This window comes from Rissa tridactyla, chromosome Z, assembly GCF_028500815.1.
Source record: "Rissa tridactyla isolate bRisTri1 chromosome Z, bRisTri1.patW.cur.20221130, whole genome shotgun sequence".
NCBI lineage: Eukaryota > Metazoa > Chordata > Aves > Charadriiformes > Laridae > Rissa > Rissa tridactyla.
The window spans coordinates 2140288-2165599 of record NC_071497.1 but is presented as its reverse complement, the minus strand read 5'-3'; the positions used below and the strand labels follow the sequence as shown (position 1 = coordinate 2165599).

At 35.4% G+C, this 25312-nt stretch overlaps 1 protein-coding gene across 9 annotated transcripts in view; it reads right to left on the bottom strand.

Annotated features, from left to right (window-relative positions):
* The window catches only part of KIAA0825 (KIAA0825 ortholog), a 256654-nt gene that overhangs the window by 126723 nt on the left and 104619 nt on the right, over positions 1-25312 (bottom strand). For all 9 annotated transcript variants that reach the window (XM_054184952.1, XM_054184953.1, XM_054184948.1 and 6 more), the window contains 6 exons: positions 22540-22650; positions 17279-17418; positions 8348-8536; positions 6603-6836; positions 4476-4884; positions 399-555 (listed from right to left, as the gene is read on the bottom strand). In XM_054184952.1, the coding sequence (XP_054040927.1) occupies positions 399-555; positions 4476-4884; positions 6603-6836; positions 8348-8536; positions 17279-17418; positions 22540-22650 (1240 nt within the window). The remainder of the gene's footprint in view (positions 1-398; positions 556-4475; positions 4885-6602; positions 6837-8347; positions 8537-17278; positions 17419-22539; positions 22651-25312) is intronic.

The window sequence follows — 25312 nt, the reverse complement described above, 5'->3', positions numbered from 1 at the left end:
AGAATTGATTCACCACATTTAATTTTACTTCTTGTAACAGTCGATTTTTCAACAGTCTTGCTGATATTTTTTTTCTTTTTTTTTTTTTTTCTTCCCCGCCCCACCGTCTACGAACTCCTAAAACGTATCTATGGTCTACAATATGAATCCGAAGGAAGTTTATGAGCCATACTACTGTTTAAGTACATAAATAAAATCTACATTGTTTCCCATACAGTAATCTTTTCCGTACAAATCCGGAAAAGCCTAAACTGAATGGATTCTATTACAATACAATCTAGGATTTCATATTGACTTTAAGAAGCATTATCACCTCCTTGACTAACCCTTAGCTGCCAGCAGACGCTGCCTCAGGCCAGTACACACCTAATTGCTCGGTAAAAAGGCCGTTTCCCTACCTCATTGAGCCGGATGATGTGATAAATTTGCCTCAGGTACTCGCTGCCACCTGGTTTGTGGCAGATATCCAGGACCATCATGTTTATTTTCTGCTCAGTGAATCCAAGTGCAACACCTCCTTCCTCTAACATTGCACCTTCTACGGAGACTGAGGCACTAGAATACGGAAAAGATACAAATATTCTTGAGTTAATTTCCTAAAAATCAGATTATTCAAACAAAGTCAGCTACAACTACGTGTTAAAAGAAAAAAAACTTAAAAAGATTTGGCTTGCACAAAACAAATGCTGCTGTATATACATCCCATCGGCCTTTTTACAAATACACAATAAATGCTAAACAACATTTTTTTATTATCCAAGTTTTAATTATTTTAATCCGAAAGATGGAAACATAAAGCATTCTTTACTGCAAGGACGTACAAGCAGCAAATATTTTTTTTATTTTCTTTTCCACTGGAAAAGTATCTTTGCTACCAGAAATGGCATTTGCATTCGATCTTTTGTACATTTTTCTTTGCCTGGCGCTGAATATATTAAAGCCTAATTAACATGTCAGAAAGGTAGCCATTACTCTAAGTATAGGTTAGAAGTTTTAAGTTGAAGTCTTTTTCTTCCCACTGGTATGGTGGTAACCATTTCAAATGTACCTACAAAATGCCACTTGTTGCACTTTTTGCCCTGCTCCTAGTTTTTCTTCTTAAAAGTATTCGTGTGAAGCTGCTACTACAAAAAAAAAAAAAATCTGAAGGTTACAGGCCCAAACGACTGGAAAAACGTGCATTCAAAATTCTGAGCACTGTTAGACTGTGTTCTCTGCATACAAACACAAGTCACCAGCTCTGTACTTGCTTAGTATTATACATTGACAAAGAATTAAGAAAAAAAAGAAGTGCTGAAACTAATTCTTTTCCTCAGGTATTAGAGCTGCAACACGGATATATGTTGGCACCTGGACACAGATGTGTCAAGAACTGGAAAGACCACAGAATATATTATCCCTTCTACAGTCATTACTGGATTAATTTAAAATATACCAAAGAAGCATTTTGAGTTTACAAAAAACCCCAACAACAATATTTTAATTTTTTAGAAGTAAAACCAAAAAAACCTCCAGAACAGTTTGGTACAGTCAGCTGCGAGTCGCGGTTTACTGTTGACAGTGTGCCGTGATTACAAAGTTTGTCCTGCTGAAAGTTGCAGTTTGACCTGCAGGCTCACTGAAGTGCTCCACAGCTGCTGGACGTTAAAGCTGATATTGCTTCCACATGCAGCTTCAGAACGTCCTACGGAGCAAATAGTTTCAAAAGACAAACTATAATTTTGTTCTTTGCTGAATGGAAGTAAGTGATACTCTGCTATTGTGGTGTATTTTACAGAAAAGCTTCGACGAAATTGACCTTTAACGCTAAAGCATGCTTAAGGCTGATACTTTGATGCCACATACAGACACAGACGGAATTTCTTGTCAAACTTCTTAGCGACTGACATTGAAAAAGTTGAGGACCTCTGGCAAAGGAGTGTATCGGTGTCAGCACCCAAATTGTATCCTTTCCTGTCCGTCACTGTGCAGGTGAAGCAGATGATTGGATTCAGTCAGTGCTATGATTAATGAGTTCCTCTCTGGATTTGGGACTGCCTATCAATCATGTCATTAGGAAGAATGTGCCCTGAAAGAGGCAGACCTCAGCCAAGGAATAACTGCATTCATCTTAATCTGTATATGCACCCAGCCAGCCAAGTCAGGGTCACCATGATGAAAAACAATAATCTTCAACTCGACAAATTACTTTGCAAAGACAGACGTTTCTTTTCTTCTCGGGACGCCTGCTCTTCAGAATCTAACGTGACTGTTTACAGCTCTGGTGCTACCATAAAGTGAAGGTTATTTTAATGAATAGTAATGCTTTCGGGCAGTACACAAGACAGGCAATGCATGTAACTGCCACTTCCTGAACCTTTCACCGAAGATTATTTTTGGTTTTAATTTCCCTAAAAACTAAGTTAAATATGCATGCCACAATGGAGGAACCTGTATAATATTGAGACTATTTATGCAGCTAACAATGCTGATAACAACAACATAACGCAAAATCAAGCAAGATTTTTGCTTATAAGAATCCAGTGCACTTCAAAGACGTTTCCACAACAGTGTAGGTGAATTCCAAATGAATTTTAGAAATTTATGGGTATTCTTTTCTTCCACACACTGTATCTATTAAAAAGTCTAAAATATAAATACATATAAATGCATGTGCATGCAGTTAGTTACCCACAAAATCCTTTATTTTTGAGAAGGTTATACAGAACATAATTTTACAGCAACTTAGATTTCAAAGATAATCATTCTTATTTCAAACAAATGACATAAACACCACAAGTCTCCTCTTGAAAGATCTGCTTTTAGTTTAGTGATTATGTGACCGCTACTTAGTTTAATTGATATTTGAATTTCAGGTTTAATATATTAGTTTTATAATTTGCATTTATAATAATATTTTATCTTTACATTGCATATCTCAGATATTTATTAACTAGATTATTTTTTCCTCCACAAATTGGCTCATGGTATTTGAATACAAAATGGAAAAATAACATTTATGCTAGAGTACTATTGCAGAAATCCCACTGAAGTCAGCGGACTTGTTTTATAACTGCATCATATAACTACTCACTTGGAGAGCAGGTAATGCATTCTCCAGTTTCTTAAACTTAAAATTAGGAGCCCTAGTCACAGACCAGTTCTCATGGTTGATGCTGTACACATACAGAAAGCATTTTCCAGCACTCCTTTCCCACAGTCTGATACCTGACGGTAACACAGTATTTTTGCGGCATGTTAGAAAAGAAAACAGACTAGTATATTAATTTAAAATTCTCAGCTTCAGAAGAAGTGCAAATACTAAAGTTTTACTTTTTAGAGGTTATCCACAGTGCTTTCTTACCCTGCATTTGCATTGTTTAAGAAACACCTATTCTCCCAGCGACATTAGAAATTGTATTATGGAACCATTCTGTTAAGTATCAATTTACACATTATCATTATGGGGTTTTTATTCTACGACTCTTTCAGTCACTGTCATCTGGCTTCAATCTTTTAATCACTGGATTAGAGCTTGTAAATTAGTATTAAATGGAAATGTAAGGATTACAAAGGTCAATGTCAATGAGCATTTGTGTGACTCTATTACTGCTTAGTGCTACTCACGTTAACTGACTACTCGTAGGAACGGGATACTGCCCCTTAAAGCACTGCATGAAAGTCACCGATATCAGTGATTCCGACCTACAGCCACTATATCCTTCGTTTATATGGACAATCGCTGTCAGGACAGCAACCTTCCAAGAACACTAATTAAACAAAAGCAATCTTACTTTCGGTAGCCAACAATTTAATTCAGTAAGTCATGTAACTCCAATAAATCTAATATTTGAAAGCTGATGACCAGTATTTTTACAGAACAGTACACGACTTCAACATCAAAACAGACTGGACTAGGAACACACCGACATGTACACAGCTCCTTGAAAAATCATTATAAGGATTTAAAACACTCGGACCTTAATGTCAAATCTGCAGGGAAGGTTGATATTTCCTCAGAAAGGCACAGCAGGGTATTCTCCTTCTCCTGTTTTGATATATCCTACTTGCCCTCAGGGTTTGCTATGTTTTAAAATGAAGTACGCTTACTTTTTAATCACAGATGAGCACTGAAAGCTTTTCACAGTCCCTCTTAATTTAATCACCATGGCAAAATTAATTTATAAATATATCGTGGTGCCTTCTAGTCAGTGTACCTGTTCACATTCTGAAATACGCACCAACTAAATTGTCCACATTTTTCAATCATCGTGAAAACATGAAATCTCCAAGTACTATGAAGATACTGTTCCGACGAAACAACCATGGTTTACTGTTTCAACAATGCAATTAAGTTGTGAAAACATGCTATGCATCCATTTCACGTAAGATCACCGTTTGTTTATTTTTTTTGAACTGAACAATAGCCACAAACATGCCAATAATCCAGTAAAACAAAGAACAAACAACAGATTTGAAAAATACTATGTTCTTACCAGTCTGTGCTCAATTTTCTAGCCTTCAGCAACTGGCTTTCAATCCAGTTTGGTCTTTGCTGTTCAATGCTCTGTATAACCTTCTGGGTCACTTGCTTAGGACCACTTTTCAGTTTTCCCATAATACTTTCTAAGCACACACGAACTAAACTGAGTTTTTCTTTGCTCCATCTGTCAAGTGTTGCACCTGTTAAAAGTTCTGCAGTATTTCCATCCTCAAATATCCGACATATAATTACAATCAAGTTCCAGACAAGCAGACCAGCTTTCTTCAATTCAGCAAAGTTTCTTGACATTTTTCTCTCAGCCAGAAAAAAGAAGTACTTAATTGGGGGAGGCAAACATGCAATCACTGTAGGTAACTTGCTGATTACAATAGATACTGCCTGAGCTGCAAGCCTTGTGAAACCTTAAAAAAAGAAAGAAAAGAAGATATGATTAACATTAACATTCTAGTTCTATCACAGCATGCTTCTGAATGTTGTATGATAATTTCTAACTTTCTTTTGTACTGAAAATGGGTAAAAATCTTAAGTACTCAACACTGTAGCTTGACTTCTATTGTGCTTCCTCTACATAAATCCCCCAAAATCTAAACAATAACATGAACTAAAAACAGAGAACCTAGAAAATTTGGAATTCAGACTGACTCTATTAATAATTAGTCCTGCTGTGCACAGTTATTACCCAGACCCAGGTATTCTGAATGGCAAAAAAGTTGTCCTTAAAATTGTAGTATAATATTTTTTCAACTTCACGAGTGGAGCATTGCACTGTGTGTCTCAGCATGTTACTTATGTTCATAATCTTTAGTTTTCTATCAATCTCTTTCTGTGTTCAAACCTACAAAACTTCAATTTATCAACTTTCCTATATGCATGCACACTATATAGCACTGCATTTTAAACACTCCAGATAGTAAAAGTAGTTATAGATGTAACTACAGAAAATACGCTGCTCAAAAACCAAGATATATCTAAAATGAAAAAATATAACAAACATGATCCACAATATAGAGCTGAATCAAGATTTAGGAAAACCCAACAAAACAAAACAAAAACCCAAACAAACCAAGAAAACCCCCTGACCCATTGCACTGGTATTCTCAGCTCTTAAAAAAAAAAAAAAAAAAAAAAAAAGGCAAGCCCAATCTGTTCTAGATGTCAATTTGATTTGTCACTACGTCTGAGCCTTAACTCTCAGCTAGGCTGAGTTCAGGCTGAGCGATCGCCTAAAATAGCCACACAAGTTCTAGATTAGAGTGAGATTGCAGCGGGAACGAGGTGAGCACGCTGCTGCACGGATGAGCCTCAAGATGCTGATGAGAAGATATATGGAAAGACAGAATGGACTGATGCCCTGGCTTGCCCACAATCTACGTATTCAAAACTTCATGCCAGAGTATACTACAGTGATACTACTGTACTGAAAATAATCAGATAATATTTTGGTGGCAATAAAGCTATGTTGAAATGTTTCCAAAAGAGCCTTTTGAAATAGTGGAGTCTTTAGGCACAGTAGACTATGAAAGTATATACCAGAAATCACTTTACATCTAATCCCCTTCAAAACATCTCCTATTACATATATTATTTCTCTTTTTTCAGTAACAGTTTCAACAGCCAAGCAGCAGTATATTCCATCGCAGTTTCAGTGCTCTTCAGACATAAATTGCCGTGTTGTAAAGTTGGGATGAATAAGTTGTTATCATTTCAGTCAATACTGTGCGTCTGAATTTAGACGGTCCTAACTGAAAAGATGATAACTCAGAGAAGAACTGGTTGCAGCCATTGAGACAAGAGCATAGACATTATGCTTTACTCTGCCTAGAATCCCACCGTACTACTGCCAGATGCTAAAAACGTTTTCAGTACTATTATTATCAGTCCTACGATACTGATTATTTTAAAAAGCTTGTGTGTGTATGCATGGGTGTAAGCCTCAAGAAAGAATAACTAAATTTTAACACTAAGTACTTTAAAAACAACACAGGGTGCTTGGAAGTTGTTTTGTTCATTGTCAAACTGCAACACTCTCAAACTCTGACTGTTCAATTTTGATATGTACTCATTAAAGGGGTAACAAGCTCTTATGACAAATTTATAAAACAATATAAATTTCACCCACATTTCCCAGATTCTTTTCTCTTCATTTCCCGAGGAGTGTAATTCCATTCCTTCGGAACCGTTTTCAGTAAACTTTCAGGAACTATTTGCTTGTGCTGGTACGTTCCGTAGTTTTCTGTTGCCTCCCATGAATGCATCAAAGAAATTATCTGCTTCACTATACCCTTGACTGAATTAATCAAAGTCAACTTCAAGCATCTGATAACCTCTGGCTCCGACTCACCACAACTGGAAACTTCAGAAGGAAGAATTATTAAATATTCAGTAAGTGTAGTCATTTGTGTAAATCTGTTTCAGGAAGAAGTGTTTCAGAATTCTTATGGAAAGAAAAGCAACAACATTATGATTCATAATAACTTAGACCTATTGGTCTGTTACAAATTAAAGAACAAGTGTAAAACAAAGCATCTTGTACCATCTTAATACAATACTAACAAAACATACAATTTAATTATTTCCTTCATCCTCATTTCTCCATCAGTATATTTCTAAAAATTTAATTTAAGCTGACTGATGTCTTCCTTTTTACACAGAATACATTTAATTATTTGTTAGATATCAGTGAGGCAAACAGATATACCCATTTTTTCTGCTTTCTTGTCTTGATAGTGTTAATGAAGTTGCATTTATTAGATACCCAAACTCTTATCCTAGAGGACAGCAAAGGAAGAAAAGATACTCTGGAAACAAAAATGCATACAAATAATAGTCATCAACAGAGACAGCATGTTATCAGAGATTGCACATTGAAAATAGACCATCCTAAACACAGTTATTGACATTACCAACAAGCATCAATCTTCTCCACATTCTTAATACCGCAGAGAATTGCAGCTCCTCCCTGGCCATGGAGCAGCAGTCATCAGGCAGAGTGCTGCAGGACCTACCAGAGATGTCTTTTGACACGTTAGAGCCTTTGCTCATACGTGTGCTTGTCTGTACTTTTTGCTGACCTAAGTTTTTTTACTTCTCTGCATGGCCTTTCTCGAAGCTTCCGTGCAACATTTCTGCATTTTTCTTCCTCTTACACCTTAGACTTCTATTTTTTGCAATGCCCTTTTTCTCTGAGGAATACCTGAGCACTTCTACCACCGTTGTTTTCTATTTTGTGATATTTGTAATTCTGTTTCCCCTCTTACTTTCTTCTGTTTTCTTCCTTTCTTTTCTTTTGAGCTTTCCTGCACTTTAGCCATCATTTGCAAGATCACCCTCCTAAACCTCACGTCTTTTTTCTGGTTGAATACTGCCTTTCCCTGGAGGCAGTGCTAATTGCTGTAATTGCGAGGGCAGCTTTCCCTCTCCATGCAAAATGAGGAGCCTCTCTGCCCATTGAGAGCAGAGTCTATATGCCCATCAGACTACGTCTCCCTCAACAGGAGTCCTTCCTTTTCTTTTTCCGCTCTCCTTCAATCGTTTCATACTTTTAAATCATGGCAAAGGTCTGGAGCTGTTAAATGCAGAGAGACAAAGAACCTGTACTGGTAGAGAGCCAGCCTCCTGGTAAGACGGACACTTGAGGAAATCAGGCTCCTGGTCAACTACTGCTCTGGAACCTCTGCTTTCTTCAAAATTTTCACCACTCCTACCATGACCTGGTTGCTCAAAACACTTCAATTATACTATAGTTTTGAAGTAAACTACCATCATTTCATCTGATTTATGAGAGTAAAAATAATATGCACTACATGTCTGAGAGCTGACAAGGTTTAACATCAGATTTTAAATACTTATTAATAAATTAAATACCTGTCATATTGTATAAGCAACTCCACAACTGCTCTTTTTCCATGTAGGTCTCAAAAGCAATGCCAAGAGATTTGGGTGATAAAGTGCAGTAAGACAACACTGTGAAGACTGTTTCAATCAGAGTAGGCTGTTTGTTATTTATCTGCTCTAAGAGGGAACTTCGTTCATCACGATTCAATACTTCATTTCCTTCAAAATAAACAAAAACATAGTTACAATAATTTCGAAGTAATTTAAGTTCACAGTAACAGCATTAATCAAAACAAACTGCAAACTGTATCTGAGTAATATTTCAAACAATAATAATACTTACTGATACTGAAATCCGATCTTCCTCTGCATAATGACATTTGACTGTCTTCCTGAATTATATGTAGCCATTAAAAAAAAGACTCAAGCATGTTTACAAACCATGGAATATGCCTACTTAATTCAAAATGCACTCAGTATATAACTAGAATTTGATTATTTACTAAATATTATCCAGAAGTAAATTGTACTACTTCTGTAGAATCACAGTCAAAAAGTTATTACTGTTTAACTCCTCTTACCGATATATTAGTCATGTGAAATAACAGAACTCTATTTAGTTATATAAAATAAAATAAAGTAGCAGCTGCATACTCCCCAGAATGGTTCGGCTTTTTTTTTTCAGTATAAAACAAAATTGAGAAGAAATTAGTTCCACAAAACAAAATCTCAGCCCTGCTAAGATACAGATCCCTATGTTTTTAAAGACAGCTAGTGATTTTCATAGAGTTGAGTGGAAACAGCGTACATAACATGTATTTCTAAATGTTTTTCGTAATCCCTATAAAATGTTCTCCCAGCTGAAAGATAATGATGTGTTTAAACCTCTTTGAACCAATGCAACTCAGTGGGTTTGACTTGTGCTAGTGTTAAAGACCTCAGCTTCCCACTTATTTGTGGAACATGTTTTTGATGTTAACAATCATAACAAATGACCAGAGCCAGAACCAATTAAACACTTTTAATTTAAATTTCTAGTTAGCAAATCCGAAAGCTTCTGTAAATACTATTTAAATAAAATTATACTCAAAAGTGTCATTGCCATATACTCATATACTCAAAAATGCCAGTTCGGCTGCCCTCGTATCTTTAGCAACCTGTGCAGGAGAAAGATGGGACAGACTAAATTTCTAGTCTGCGTTTTTCTAGTGGTTCAAACAGCCTTCAGAATCTACCACAGCAAAAAATTGCTGCTTTCCACCCAGGTCTGAATAACTTGAGAATGTTGTAAAATTCAAAAATTTCATTTTACTCTCCTCTGAATTCCTACAATCTAACTCAGACGTTATTGTAAACCTTTCAGCCTGGGTAGTGTGGAATCTTAATAGAAATAGCCCATAGGATGTAGACAGCCAAGAAACAAGACGAGTGATTTCGCAACCAACAAGATGGGGGGGGGGGGTTTCCCAAGGCAGGAGACAGATCAGTGACAAGAATTTTTCTTTGTCAGCTTTTTTTCCTATGAGTTGAGTGAGCTGGCGTATTTTGCTGAGACACCTTCCAATGCCAGATGCTTCTGAGTGAAGAATCAAATGGATTCCATTAATTCACTCAAATCAGTGATACGTTGTCTAATATGGATATGACAAAGAAATAACCAAGAAAGCAGAAAAAGCAGTTGAAAAAGGAAATTCCAGAGGTATTCAAATTGTGAGATGAAAATTTGAATTGAACTTTGAATATATTACCAAATATATACCATCAATATATAATGAATATATTACAAAAAAAGGGTTTTTTTGTAAATTAATTTAACTGAATTCTAGGGAGGCGGGTTTGCTAAGTTTTTAAGTACTATGTAAACTGTCTTTGCAGAACATGATAGGAAACTGCTTTGTTTAAAGGGGTTTATGATTTGAAATAAAGCCTAAATTTGCTTTATGATCATGCCACATGGGAAGTTGGAGTCACAACTTATTAATAACTTTTCTAATCATCTTAGTGCTACCAATGAATTTAGATAAATGGAAAGGAGTATAAAAGAATTCTGTAGGGGGTTATATATATAACTTCTTATAACTGCTGTGTAATACAAATCTTGTGCTTTTAGCAAAGATCTTCAGGAATGCACTGGGAAACCACTCTGAGGCTAAACATAACAAGATATGTAAGCTTTTATCGGCTTTTCCTTGTGTTATGCTGAAGTAAATGTTGTCCTTGTTGTAAGAATATCCGACCCTTCAAAGCTCAGGCTGAAACGGGTTTTCTGACTGATAAATTGTCATGGATTGTAGAATCATAGAATAGTTTGGGTTGGAAGGGACCTTAAAGCATAATGTCGGTTGGTTGAAAGATTTAGCTAGTTGATCAGAATAGCAGGTTAAATATTATGAATTATGAGTCTACAGAAAGATATGTAGATTTCTTTTGCCTTAGAATTTTTCCTTAACGTTTATTAGCTCACTTGTCATAACATTAAATATTCATCTTAGTTTGAACTCCAATGCTGCCTTCTTGTTAATCATCACATAAGAACAGTATTTATATGACAGGCATCATACTTATTGCCCACTGATGCTTCCCTCTATGTATTTTTCTCTCTGCATTTGTATATCAAAAGCTAATTTTGTGAAGGGAATCTAAAGCTCCTATAGGTAGCTCAAAGGAGATGCTTCTTTTTCATTTTAGCAGGACTTAAATCCACACATAAATATGGCTATATCTTAGGTATCTGTTAAAGAAAATCTGCTATTTGATATTTCCATGTAGTATAATGTTGCATATGCACTGATGATGCCAAAATATATAAAAAATATTGATCTTATTAATAAATATCCTTATAAGAAAATTATGTATCTAGTGAATAACAGCTATGCCCTCATCAGTCACAATGAATCCTTCTTCCTATGACAAAATAATGCACTTAAACTCTTGGGATAGTACCATGTATTTTAAAAACATTTTCAGAGAAGCACACTTAAAAGCGTAATTTACCCATGTTTCTTTACTAGTGATAGAAATACCTCCCAGTAACTTGCTGACATTATCACACTCATCCAGCTCTTATCTGCTACTCATTTAGCCATGAAATGAATCTTACTGAATTTTGAAAATCATCTGTTATTGACTCTAGACTTCTCCTTCCCAAGTGAATTCTTACAAGACAGACAAGCTATAAACAGTTATGCTGTCTTTTTTGACCAAAAGAAGTAGTCAAAATTAAAATTTATACATGCTGTTTCATTTAGGAAGAGAAACTGAAGATGGAGCAAGTTATTTCTGACACAGTTCCTTTATTTGCAAAGAGCATAAAACTCCTGCCTTCTTGATAGCTTAAATCACAGCAGCTGATGAGGATATAAAGAATGCGACAAGGATGTATTTTATTTGTTTATAGAAGCAAATCTTTCAACAGGCACTCAGCATTACTTGCTTCTTTGCACTATATTCTCAGTGCTTCTTCTGTCACTGGCTCTTTTTCTATTCTTTTTCTGTATCTGTTCTGGTAGATCATTTTACTTGTCTCTCATAGAGTTGCGCCTTCCAATGCAATCACTCTCCAGTCAGTCTTGACAGCTAGAATCTATTGTAACTTTGAATATAACTTCATTTTGGCAGAAACTCTATTATTTCAGGTTTTAATTCCAAAGAGAAATTTTAGATCATGTTGCTTCTATCCTGAATGGAACACAGATCTTAATGCTACCAATTTCAGTTAGTAAAACCCAAATAATAATATCCCCTGTATTAACTGTAACCTGTGAAGCCAATGAATCCTAAATTCGTGACAACTAAAAAGCTCAACGCAAGACAAAAAGATTTCAACAAATTTTATATTGCCATCCCACAAATTATTAACATACCGGCAAACTTCTTCTGTGCCCATATATTTCTACATCACCAGTCCCATAGTATTTCACTCTCATTCAACCCCCTTTAAAATTTTTCCTCCATAAACATTTTATTTTCAACTATCTGAGAAGAAGCTTCCATTAATGAATGTCTCGGTTAATACCTTCTGTGAAATCGATCTTATCTGTGTCAAATAAAATACTATCAGAATACTTCCAGCACTGATTTTATGGAATAGTATGCTGAAATTGTGGCTTTCTGATAGCCAAAATTCGATGAAGCGATATTGAATTTAGTTCTGTGGCCACATTACCTCCTTTCTGTTAGTCCATGTATTGGGGTTGATACTGAACAGGTTACCCTCTTAAAATGTATTCAGTCTATAGATCCACGGTAGCAAGAAGTTCCTACCAAAAATGACTAGGTCTTGAAAAACTATCCATATGACCATATATCACAGTCACAGAGACAATGACAGATATATCACGGAGACTATCTTAACACTTTGTCAAGAGAAGGTATGGGATTCTCAGCAGGGCTCTGTTACAGTCCAAATGGAAATTCCTATTTGATATTTCAGAAACTCCATAAGACCTGTTTACTGTTTTGTTTAACTTATCACTGGAAAGTCATCAAAAGGATTAAGGTCCCTTTTCTATTCATCTTCCAGCTAGAAGTACATCACGCCAGTAAACCCTTCTACCATTCTACCACATTGGTTATGCAGGTACATTATCCAGCAAGTTCACTGCTCAGAGGGATACTTTGAGGAGATGCCACTTTAAAAGTAATTTTCTAATCTTTTGGTGTTAGGCTGCCACGATACAGTTTGCTACCCTGAAGAAGCTAAGAAAGCTCTCGGGTGTTCTGGAGTCTGTACTCACAAACCTCATCCTGGATGATCCACAAATATCTGGAAGAGAGAGCTACCTCTGCACGAGTATATAAATCCCTCTAAGACACTTATTTGGCTCTCCTAATGAAGACAGTGTTGCAGATTAAACCCCAAGCTTTGTCAAAAAAACGTGCAAGACTCTGTTTCCCCAAAATTGTGTGTGGTTGAACCACAGGATTAGCACAGTTGCTAGTTTTGCCAGGTAGACTCTGTCTCAGGATTATTAAATCCAAGCAGTTATTAGAAGGAAGTACAAAAATAATGACCTTCAAGTACTTGAAACAGAAGTTTTAAATTGTTATACAGATTTAGCCAATGCCAGGATTTTAATGGAGATGGTAATTTATCTAAGGAATGTACATTTTCTTTTATATATTTTCTTGTCACTAAAAGTTTAGTCTGACTCCTAAGTGAGGTCAGTTGGTAAAGTTACCCCCTTTCACTGCTTTTTTTAGGATAACTTATAAAAAATCAGTGCTATTTACCTTTAAATGCCTAACAGTTAATTAATTTGATTTTATTTCATTAAAATTTAGTTAAGGCTTAAAATTTACCTCAAAATGCCATATTATATGTAGTGTCAGTCAAAGAGCTGCTTCACAAGGGACAAAGAATTGGAGTGGGGAAAAAAAAATCCTTCCATTCTACAAATATATTTTCAACTCATTTCTCTTGCCAGAAATTGGTTTAAGAAAACACTGTCTTAGAAAACTCTTCATATCTATTAGTGTGTAGGGAATTGGCTGATATGGCACCACACAGTTTTATTTTCTCAGTGGAAACCCTCCCTTCCCCACCCTTCTTATGTGTGCAAGGTAAATTACCTCTTTTTGAAGCAACTCACATTTCTTTGGGTCCAATTTCAGATTTGCAGCCTTAAACTTATCACAGAATATTTGCAATTGTTACTATCAGTTCTTATTTCAAAGTTTTAGTGGGCACCAGGATATCACCTAGGTTTAACTGTACAGGCTACACAATACCCTCTTCCATTAGTCTCTCAAATACGCATTGTGCAAGCCAAAAACATAAGGTGAAACCGCCAATGGCCTTGTCCTGCTGTGAAACCAGTTTTCTTCCAGTTTATCTCCACATGCCAGAATTCACTTTAAAGTTGTGTGTAGAAAATGAAATTAAATCTCTCTAACAACTGGAGCCTAATGTATTCATTGTAATGAATAAGATTTTTTTTTAAAGGAATACGTTGCTTCTTCTATTGTGCATGATTAACTTGGTGCTACCACCTCTTCTTCTTAAAGAAAAGGATGTTTGAGGCCCAAGGATTGATTGAAGGCCTTGGATGTGCCTTGCTGATGATTTCTCTGTGACCTCTTTGTTTATCTGCTGTTGATAAGCGGTGAGGTGTCTGTTGACTGACGAGGTTCCCTTTGGTGTTCATCCTGTGTTGGGCCAGTGTAATTCAATAAAGCTATTGCTTTTTGCTTTATTATGCAAAGAATAACTCCTGGTTCCTGGACATAAAGAATCTCAAATGAGAAGACACAGGCTGTTCTGTTGGCATGCTGTGCCTTTAGAGCAAGTCTAACAGAAATTCTCAGGAGTTCACTTTCACCCTTCTCGTTCTCATATCAGCATCTGCTGGATTCAATAACTAATCCTATGCAAGCACCACTTTCTTTATTCCTCTATTATTTGCTGCTTGTCAACATCATCCATTTCTGTTTCATATCCATGGGTGATAACGTCATTCTGGTAAAAATTTCCACCAAGAAAGTTGCAAATCAGTCTGTTTTGTCAGAAAATTAACACAGTACCAGCTTCCTTCATTGTTTCTCTCAGCAAAGGCACAGCAAAGGCCCTAGACCCTTCACTCACTCAAGAACACGTCTTAGAAGAAATTGTCTGAATGTTGGATCTATAGAAAACAACTCTGGGATTATATTACACTGTAATTAACTGTAATTCAATACGCCTAGTTTATTTAGACTTGTAGTTTAGGTCACAGAGGTCCAATATACAAACCTGATTTTTCAACTATTTTTTCAAAGGCACCTTTTACCCAGTGGCCATACTCACTGCAGACAAATAAGTGGTTCAGTTTCAGGTATCCTGATTTATTGCCTTTAGTATTTTTGATGTGCTAACTTCATATTTGAGGAGCATTTAACTTTTTATGTACATTTTATGTATCATAATGCGTGAAAAAAATGACAAAAATCTTGTCACCCTCCTGTCCAGATAGCTCGTAGTTACATACACGGAGTTTCAATAGCTTCAACAAATATGATAACCTTATAATATTTAGCAACACTGAATCATGCATACATGTACTCCCCCAAAATACTCTCTGCTGAGGCAACTTTGCCAATCCCAACAGTACTCCCTACTATGATGGGGAATGTTAATTATTTCTGGCCCTCCCCATGGTGCAACCATGTGAGAACAATGGGAGTGCAATTAAATTAAATGTGCTTATGTGATGCCCATTGTAAGTAACCCTAAGTATCGCTACAATACAAAAAAATGTTACCATTACCTAAAACCATCTACCTATAAGCACCTCTTTATACAGAAACTTTGCCTTCTGTCCTGGTTTTTACAGGAAAAAGGAAAGACTGAGTGTAAAATAAAGTAAAATGTGAATTTTCTATTCAAAAAATTCTTATGATCTATTTAAATGCCCAGTAGTTTTGTTATCACTAGGGCAAATCACTCAAAAACTATGGTATACTTAGCTTTTTATCTGTTTTCATGCATAATATTACACACTGCAGAATTTTACTGTTGATGAATACATAATTCTGTAAGTCTTTTATCCTACTGAACAGGAGAATCCAGAACTGCAATTGCTAGTACTAAGGTATACCTTATTAGTCCAACTTTCCTTGTACTAATAGATAACTGCTCACATTAAAAAAAAACATTAGCTTATATAGCATCAGAAAGCTACTGCATAGGAGAAGGAATAAAGAACACAATAATTTTATCATTACAGAAAGCTGCTGTATAGGAGAAGGAATAAAGAATACAATCATTTTATCATTAGATAATTAACCCTATTGAAATTAATTTAGAAGATATGGATCATCGCAGGTTTCGACTTTATCTACACTGAAGTTTATTCATACCAATGCTGTAATAACATTAATAAAGTCTGTGCAAATAGCACATTTTCTAATTCAAAGTAGCATATATTTCCCTGAAGCTCAAGGAGTTGGTCAATCAATAGATTAATAGATTCTGTCACTTGATACTTGTGATAATTTAAGCAGCTAGTATAATTCAATACTGGATAACACCAAGGTAAGAATATGATCCCGATCAAACATTTGTCAGTCTTTGTACAAGATGACAGGTATTTGAATGGGTGAGTGGATGCAGCGCAGCTCTCAATAAGATGCACGACAGAAGTGGAAGCAATGTTGTACCCTTGACAAATGCTAGACCATTTTAAAGTGACAGAACTAAATTGTGTTATATCTAATGTTACGTGGCCCAGTCCAGCCCAAACCATGACACCCTAATAGTTTTTTTGATATGCAGAGAGCATTCTTTTGCTAAAGAAAGACAGAAACTGAGACTCTCATTCACTACTACTGTAAAATTATGTCAAAACAGTGATTGTACCATTAGCTTTTCAACAATCTGGTCATTAGATATGAAAACTATTAAAAGGAAAACTGTGATAAAGTTTGTTGCTTCAAACACAATATTAGCAGGATGAAAAGAAAACCTTGTAGAACCATTCTTTTATTTGTTCTACTTTCATAATGGCCTTCATGAGAGTATTAACATGAGGAAGCATATAAACGTCCTTCTAGAATGCCTACAATGACAAACATAACTTAAACAAAACCTCTAAGCAGCTTTTCACTGTCAAAACATAATTTTGAAAGTGATCTTTCAGACTACTAATCCACACTTTCAAAAATCTGTGTAACATAGTTGTGGTATCAAAGCTCTGTTAACTTCAAATTCATTTTGAGTCCTTTGCATTTACGATAGCAGCCTATTTTATCAAATTGTAGTCTGCTTTGAAACTACGAATGCTCAGATTGAATGCAAAACACTCCCATTTAAAAAGCAATGATTTTTTCTTTCTTTTCACCCATTCAAGAAGTGTCCTAGTGATAACTGAATGGCTACTTCAACCCCCCGAAATGGTGGTCAGCCTTCCTTCAGTATTTAACTAGTTAAAAATGAATGTGTTTCTCACTGATATTCTTATAAGGATCGACAGTATAAATACTTACTTGAACTTCTCAGTAAAATTTTCACTAAGAGACAATCACGATGCAGCAATGTTTCCAAAAGCAAGTTCAAATTACAGTACGGCTGGGATAAGAGCAGTTTCAGCTGACCCTCGGCTGCCATTTCTCTGGCTGATGGAGTCCTTTCAAAATGTAAGATAAAGACAAAATAATGTAGTTAATTTATCTATGAAATTAATATCCTTAAAGTGCAGATGTAATGCTAACTCCCTTAAATGTCAGTTCCTCCCAGATTACTCTGAAAGCGCTTTCATGCTTGCTTACTTTAAGGCAGCTCAGGGAAGGAATTACATTTAATCTCAACTAGCTAAAAGCAAATTAACATTTGGTAGTCTGCCAAAGTTATAACTGATAGAAAGCAACCTCACTTATCTCTTTCGTGGAACCCTGTTTGCCTTGTTCTACCAGGCAAAAAGGATTTTTATTTTTTTTTGTTCTTCAATAAATTTAAGGCTATTATTCTTTAGTTCACTATTACATTAATTGTTTAGTAAGAGCTCTGAAGCGTCCTGGATAAAGTACTTGAAGCTCTTAATTAAAAAACAGAGAATGCTCAAAGGGGCTGCAAGATTCCACATTAGGTTGACCAATTTTGACATTTTGAAAAATCCACCTGAAACATTAGAGTGGCTGGGTAACTGTTTTGCCAGCAGGGAGAAGTGAGAAGGCAGAATACAAAGTCATTAGCTTCTATGGAGACTGTCATTTCCATGTTCTGCAAAAGTTTAGGTTTCCAAACAAAAATATTCCAGGGTTTCCTCTGAACTCAGCCAATGACCCAACACCAACTGTTGAACTCACACTGGAGCAGTTAAAGATATTAAAAAAAAAAAATCTTATCCCATTGTATTTACTATTTTCTTCTTCTTGAAACACTTTTTAAAAACAATTTTTCAAAAATGCGTGGTGGGTAATTTTTTTCTTGAAAGCTCAATCATTTTTCATTATTTTGAAGGTTTTAAAATTAAATTTCAACTGATGTTTAGCCATTGTATTTATTCATTTTGTCTACAATTTTATACAATAGCTACAAACATTGAAAGTTTATGCACCGCATATGTAAACCTCTATGCACATGAATTTTATATGCACCAGTGTAAAAACTACATATGCACTGTCGCGTTAACTATCCAGGCATAAACATTATCTGCCAGTACACACACAACACCTTCAGCATCAGTTAAAGCCTTCTTCATCAGCAGCTACGTTTTCCTGTCAGGCTAGAGAAAGGTTTATATGTCTCTGCACATGTATTTATGTGCCATTTACACACAGCTATTGGGACAGAACTAAAATGGGCTCATGTGGCTGTTCTAACGGAGGGGAACTTCTCTGTTACGTTGAACGCTTCTACGACCATCAGCCAAGTCTGCCACCACCCAACTCTGCTTGTATGCATGCATGAGAAAAACAGACGACTGGACAAAAAACCTTGCAGTTGAGGTTGTGATACAGACAATGTACCTAATACAAACCTACAAAGCCTGGAAATGAAGATGCCAGCTGAGATACTCCTCTCGTTTAGTCCCTCACATGAGTGTTTGTTTCCACTACCAGAAAAGCAGTATGCCGTGTATCTTGCAGGGCAACCTTGAAGCAACCCAAGGAAACCAAGTTTCCATAACCCGGTTTCCCAGCAGGACCTCTACATCACACTGTTAGGTCAAAACTTCGCAGTTAATACTGTAGCAGTCATTTTAGTAAAGGAGGATTTTATACACCTCTGCCTTTGGGATTTCAACAGTAAAGCACATACCTATGAGTTGATAAGCAATGCAGGTGCCGTGAAAACTTATGTACAGCTTTTGCGATTTTCATCTGGTACATTACACATAATGGTTGATAATGTAGCACTGGCTCAACAGGGTTTTTTTGCACATAAGCACATACTGGATTCTAATTAATATTTATCAAAAATATATACACATATACATTTAAATCTTGATAGAACTTGCAGCCAAAATAACTTTTCCGTATTTAAAATAAGTATTGCATTCAAACTTTCAACATTAGGGCTTTGCATTCTTAATAATATTATATTAATTTCTGTATGTTGAAGATTAGTTATATATATAAACTCTAACACCTGTTAAGAACTAAACTTTCAACATTAGGGCTTTGCATTCTTATTAATATTATCTTAATTTCTGTATGGTTAAGACTAGTTATATATAGAAACTCTAACACATGTTAAGAACTAATTAGTTATTAATTAAAGTTTAAATTAAAACAATTGTTATATTCACACTAGAACTAGTGCTGTGGCTGAAAGCAAACTCAATACTTCAGTAATTCAGTTAAAATATATGGGCCGGTTTCATTTTGTTTCTCCCTTGAATGCCACATTATCATATCTAATAAGGTCACTCATTGCCTTCAAACTGTAAGAAAAGGGACAAGTTTGGTCAATTAGATTTATGAAGGATAATATTTTAAATGACTTTAGAAATAAATGCCATTTTTAGAATATCTGAGTTGAAATAAAACTTGTCTGTCATTGACCAGATGGGAAGTTATCATGTTGTAATATACACGAGTTCTTGGCTCTTTAAGCCTCTTGCAAATTGAAATGTACAATGGTGTGACTCACTTGGAGGAAAAATAAAATATAGCAGACATTCCCTACAGCCATGAAGCTAGCACCAATAAATGCACTGAGAAGTTTTGTAACGTGCATATGGAGAGGCATATGTTCTCCCATCCTCGCCGCTCAGTACTAGTGAAAATAAGACTAGCCTCATAAAAAGTGACAAAAGGTGAAGTACATATAAATATCACACATATAAATGTTCAGTTTTGTACAGTAAAAGAAAAAAACCAGAACTCTAATCTGCTAATCGTATGATTATAAACCCCAAATGAAGCAAAGAATGAATCACGATTACCAGTACAGGAATTATCAGTAACTATTTAGTTTGATAACCAGCTATGTTATTTTAGTTACTATCCAAGGTAGAAAAAAAAGAAGACCCCAAATGGTAAGTTCAAGTCTTCATAAGGCGTATAAACTTTAACACTAATTCATGTTAACAACATTAATAAAGATGTCAAAGTCAAATAGATAAAACAGACTGTAGCCATTTTTAGGCATGAAAAATTATGCAGTAAATCTAGTTAAACAGTGAAATTGTAAACAAAATTGTTTCAGGAACAAGCAAAACTTTCTCTTGACATATCAAGTTTAGGAAGAGCAAATACGTAATAGCTACATTTATGCCAGATTAGAGTCTTCAGTTAAAAATCAGGTGGCCAGAGCTGGGAGATTTTGGCAGTACTTAAATATAACGTGTCTTCTTAATAGTCTAAATGCAAAATTTCAAGAAAGAAAATATTCCATGGCATAAATATACAGTGTAAGACTGATAACAAGATTTGAACACCTCAGAATATGTCCCTCAAGTTACTACATTACATACAGGGACATTCACTTTTTTTTTCTGAGCAGCTGAAAAGTATGGTGTTAAAAGGAAACATTAAATATTTTACCAAGGTAGTTCACTCATTTTCACCAGGAGAGTAAACATGGCTTTATATATATGAACCGTCCTCACACAGGTACACAAACTATTTCTTCTCAGAGATCTGCTTTCTTTTGGACTCCTCATTTTTCCATTTGGTGGTCAAGAAGATGTATATTTTCTCACCTGTCTTCTAGGGACAATATGCAAATTCTGGACAGCTCTGGAATAGTTTTCTGCTATTTATTCAAGACAAATCTGTCCTAAATAGCATCTGTAAAATCGTAATTCTACCTCAAAAATGAGAATTATGTCAGACTGAAGTGGTACCAGCATTTCCTTTACATACTTTTACACAGCAGAGAGTACTCACTTGTGAAGTCATCTTCCAAACCTCATAATTCACAGTATTGTGAGTACTGGCCTCGGAAAAGGGCATCAAACAGCTTATCGTCTTTTCTACCATGAGTCCTTAATAAAGCATAAATTTTCCCAGAAATAGAGTAGATCCCTTTTTAAGCGATCATGCAGCCATTCCCTCTCCTCTGTCCCTGCTTCTCCTCTCCTTTCTCTCTACCCATGCGTAACTTATAAAGCCGCTGACAAATTTCATCGAACCTCAACTGCGAGGTAAAAACACATGATTTCTCAAGCTTTAGAAAAACTTAAATTACTATTTCAATCAGGGAAAAGGACACATTCTGAATTCAACAGTTATTCACTCTGATTGGCATTTTGGTTAGCCAACCACACAACTTTGACTCTGTTACAGCAACTACTGCCTCTGCAATACCAGCAGGTATCAGAGGTGCCAGGGAAGGAGATAACAGTACTGCTGACGTCGTTAGGAATAAAGGCTATGGAGAGAAATCAGCATGTTTTGTGTGGTATAGGGCAAAATCGTAGGGAAGATATTGTGATGTACAAGGTACAAGAAACTGTGCGTACAAGGTAAGAGGCAATAAATCCACAGCACATTGATCTTCAATAGGTCACCATAGGTCACCACTCATATGATAACGTATTCCTCCAAAATAGAAAAATACTTTCTCAGAAAACACAATAGCAACTCACAAAAGCAGCTTTTCATGAAGATGGAGAGTGCTAATCTCTCAGGAAATAACTTCTGAAGAGGAGGAGGAGGTGAAGGGGTTAGGAGAGGATCTACACTGGTGTGGGAGTGCTTCAGGTTCAAAATTAGAAAGGGAATGACAGCACAGCTGGTAGCATATGTCTCATATGTAACTTGTCATTATATGCAGTGACACAGAAAAAGAAATTAAGCTTTTGCCTCTAATCATGCAGTAATCTCACAAAAAATCAACTACGATCAAGCAGTGTATTTTTCAATGAGTTATTTATATATCAAACCTTTTTTTAACCAGCAATCATAAACAGAGGCATACATTCTTTATCTCCCCTTTAATTATAAGTCTTTCAAAACAGCAACTGCGCTGAACTACATTATTGTCAAGAGCTATATACTCTTTAATTAAAGCAAGAAAACCTTACAGATAATTCAAATATCAAACATAATGAATATACTAACAAAAGGCTAAACAGCGCACTGCTTTCAGCTTGACCTTTCTTACAGAGACTCTTCAAGGGAAAAGATTAGGGAAATCTGGAATTAATTTTTTAAAAAAAAAGGTTTCTATGTTTTTTTAAATCAGAATATTAATTAGTCGTTTATTCAGATATACTGTTTTCAAAATGTTGTAACAGTATTTGGTTAGTATTAACTATGTGGTTATTCTTTCACAACAACCAACTTTTGATACTCACTTCAGTAAGGAAGAACAGGGTGATGGTATGCAAAATAACCAGTGTAATGGATGATAAAAGACGTTTGAAAAGTCTTGAGGAAGATGCTCATCAGAATTTTTCAGAAATGTCCTGAAAAAAACAAATACTTCTGAATTATATGGAAGATGGAAAATCTCTTTGGATCATTAGTGCTAAGTATATATAAATAGAAGTATTTATTTATACTAATGTATAAATATCTATATATAAATAGAAGTATATATTTATAGAATATATAAATATTCTATAAATAGAAATATATATAAATCCCTTAGGATAAATAGTACTAATATACGTACGCACACACATTATTGCAAACTTATTAATCTTATGTACTGTTAAAAATCTCATTCTACATCTTATTTACTATCACTCTTTGAAACTTGGTATCTAGCACTGTTGGTACTGTTACAGCAGTTTTCTTCATATTTTTACCCCTATAGAGCATGTTTTCAAACTATGTTTGAAAATGCACTGAATAAGCAAATTGCTCTTCAGTCAGTCCTTTCTATAGCTCCTTTCTTTCTGCATCATATTATCAATACTTTAATCATAATCATAAGTAAAATATCTTTTGAAATTATAGTGGTTCTCTTTTGAACAACATGTAGACTTTGGATTAAACTGGACAAAACTTTGAGCCGGAAGCTTTGGACCTTCACTGGCTTGGGAGAAATAGAATACTGGTTAAAAAAAGCACGGTTTTCAAATGTAAGAACTGGTGAAGAATTAGATAAGCTAGTTTTGTGTCACTTCTGTATCACTTCTCTTACCCAAAGGATGTGGGAAGCAAAAATCTGATGCGTCCAATCCACCGATACTAAAAATTAACTATTAATATTTGCCTTTAATTATTATTTAATAATAAATAACAATAAACATGTAAGTATTTGTACAATTCTGTAGCAATCACCAGGATGCAGTAATCTGTGTAAGGAATGGATGCCCCTTGGCCTCTTCCCTTTTTACTCTCATTCACACAATACAATTCCAGCAGAGAGGATATAGTCTGTTACATCCATCCATCCTCCACTAACCATAATCAATTATCACTTCTTTTGCACCTTACTTTTTAACTTACTTGGCTGTGAATTTTTCATCTTAAGAAACTTTCCCTCTCTGAAGCTTCTTTCTTTGTGTGTCATGGCTGGGATTTTCTAAGTTACATAAAGAAGGTAACAACAGACTTTTAAAATGACACTTCCACAGAACTCATTTATGGCATATTTGCTTTACTTTCAGGAGTGATTCAATGTCATCCCCACTTTTGAGTCAGTATGCTTTCTATTGCAGTAAGAGTAGAAGGACATTTAAAAATACCTCCGGAAAAGACATGAGGACTTTCTCAGGACAAGACAATCTTTTTACAAGACAGAAGAAAATCCACTGCCACCACATGGAAACAGTGAGAGTGCGTCTAAACACTTAAAACTGGAGATGGAATGGAAACCCACTGGAATACAGCCTTCAGGAATTACTAACCTAAAAGGTAAAATCTCCTTTCTTATAGGGTGCTTTGTCACCAAGACACTAACAGTGTTTGTGTTTTGTCATTAAAGTATTTAAAATTAATTTTTAACTCTTTTTCACAGCTGCATATAAGTAATTTAGAAGTGCATCTACACCTCCAAAAGATCACTGTCTGCCTGGAAGACCCCAGATGAAAGATGAAAGAGAATTACCCTTGTTCAACAAGATGGACAGGTGTATAGCCTCTGAACGGCTCCAAAAGATAGTGGGGTTTATTTGGAAATTAATTTTACTAATCAAATGAAATTAGTAGGAAGAATTTACTACAGATTTCAAAATTATGTTAAGTAAGCAATATCTGAGCAGAAGCATTAGCACCACATTGTGAATTTGTTCTTTTTGCGAATTCATGAAAACCTGAAGATTAAACATAAAGCTGAGATTGTAATATAGAGAAAGGGAGAACTTAAACTAGAAAATAATTATTATAAAGACAGTAATTTCAACATTGTGAGAAAATGCAAGGAAAAAGAACTTATTGTCTCTCACCCTCTGAAATATTTTTCTTAATATAGCAAAGCATAGAGGCAACTTTCTTTAAGAAAGCATGATAAATACAGTTTGGGTAGTAATTTAATAAAAAATCACATCTTGTCTACTGATGGTGTATGAACTGTTTGAGAGACTTCTGGACCAAAGCAGTTTTTAAAGTATTGTTTCTTAGCTGTCTCCTAAGGACAAGGACAGGGCTGACACTTGGATTCAGAGGCTTATAACAAAATGTCTACAGAAATTTTTAAACTGAGACGGAGACAGTCTGAGGATCTGAAGAACGTTTAAATATTAAAATAACTTCAAATACTATAAAAAATCAACTGTCTAATGATAATACAAAAATTCTGGTGCCAGCATTTCTCACTGTCCACTCTGGCTACGTAATTCTTGCCAGAAAAACCCAACTCTGTGCCAGACGCTTTAATTCAACCACTCTTCTGACAGAAGTATAATAATAGCTAGTAGGAAATTTGTTTTGACTACAAGTTATGTTAAAGCAGCTGCCTATAGTCTCAAAGCAGTGGATAGCATCTGTGAAAGTATTTAATACCACAGCAAGATTCCAAGTTATGGTAGTTTTGTTCTCCAGTAGAGTATGACAAGGTGAGAACTGATCTTGTAAGCCTCAGTGCAGGTGTGAAAAAATGAGATGCCAACAAGATGCATCCTAATGGTAGTTCCTTGTAGACTTCGAAGAATTTAGCTCTGCGTATGGAGTAAACATGAC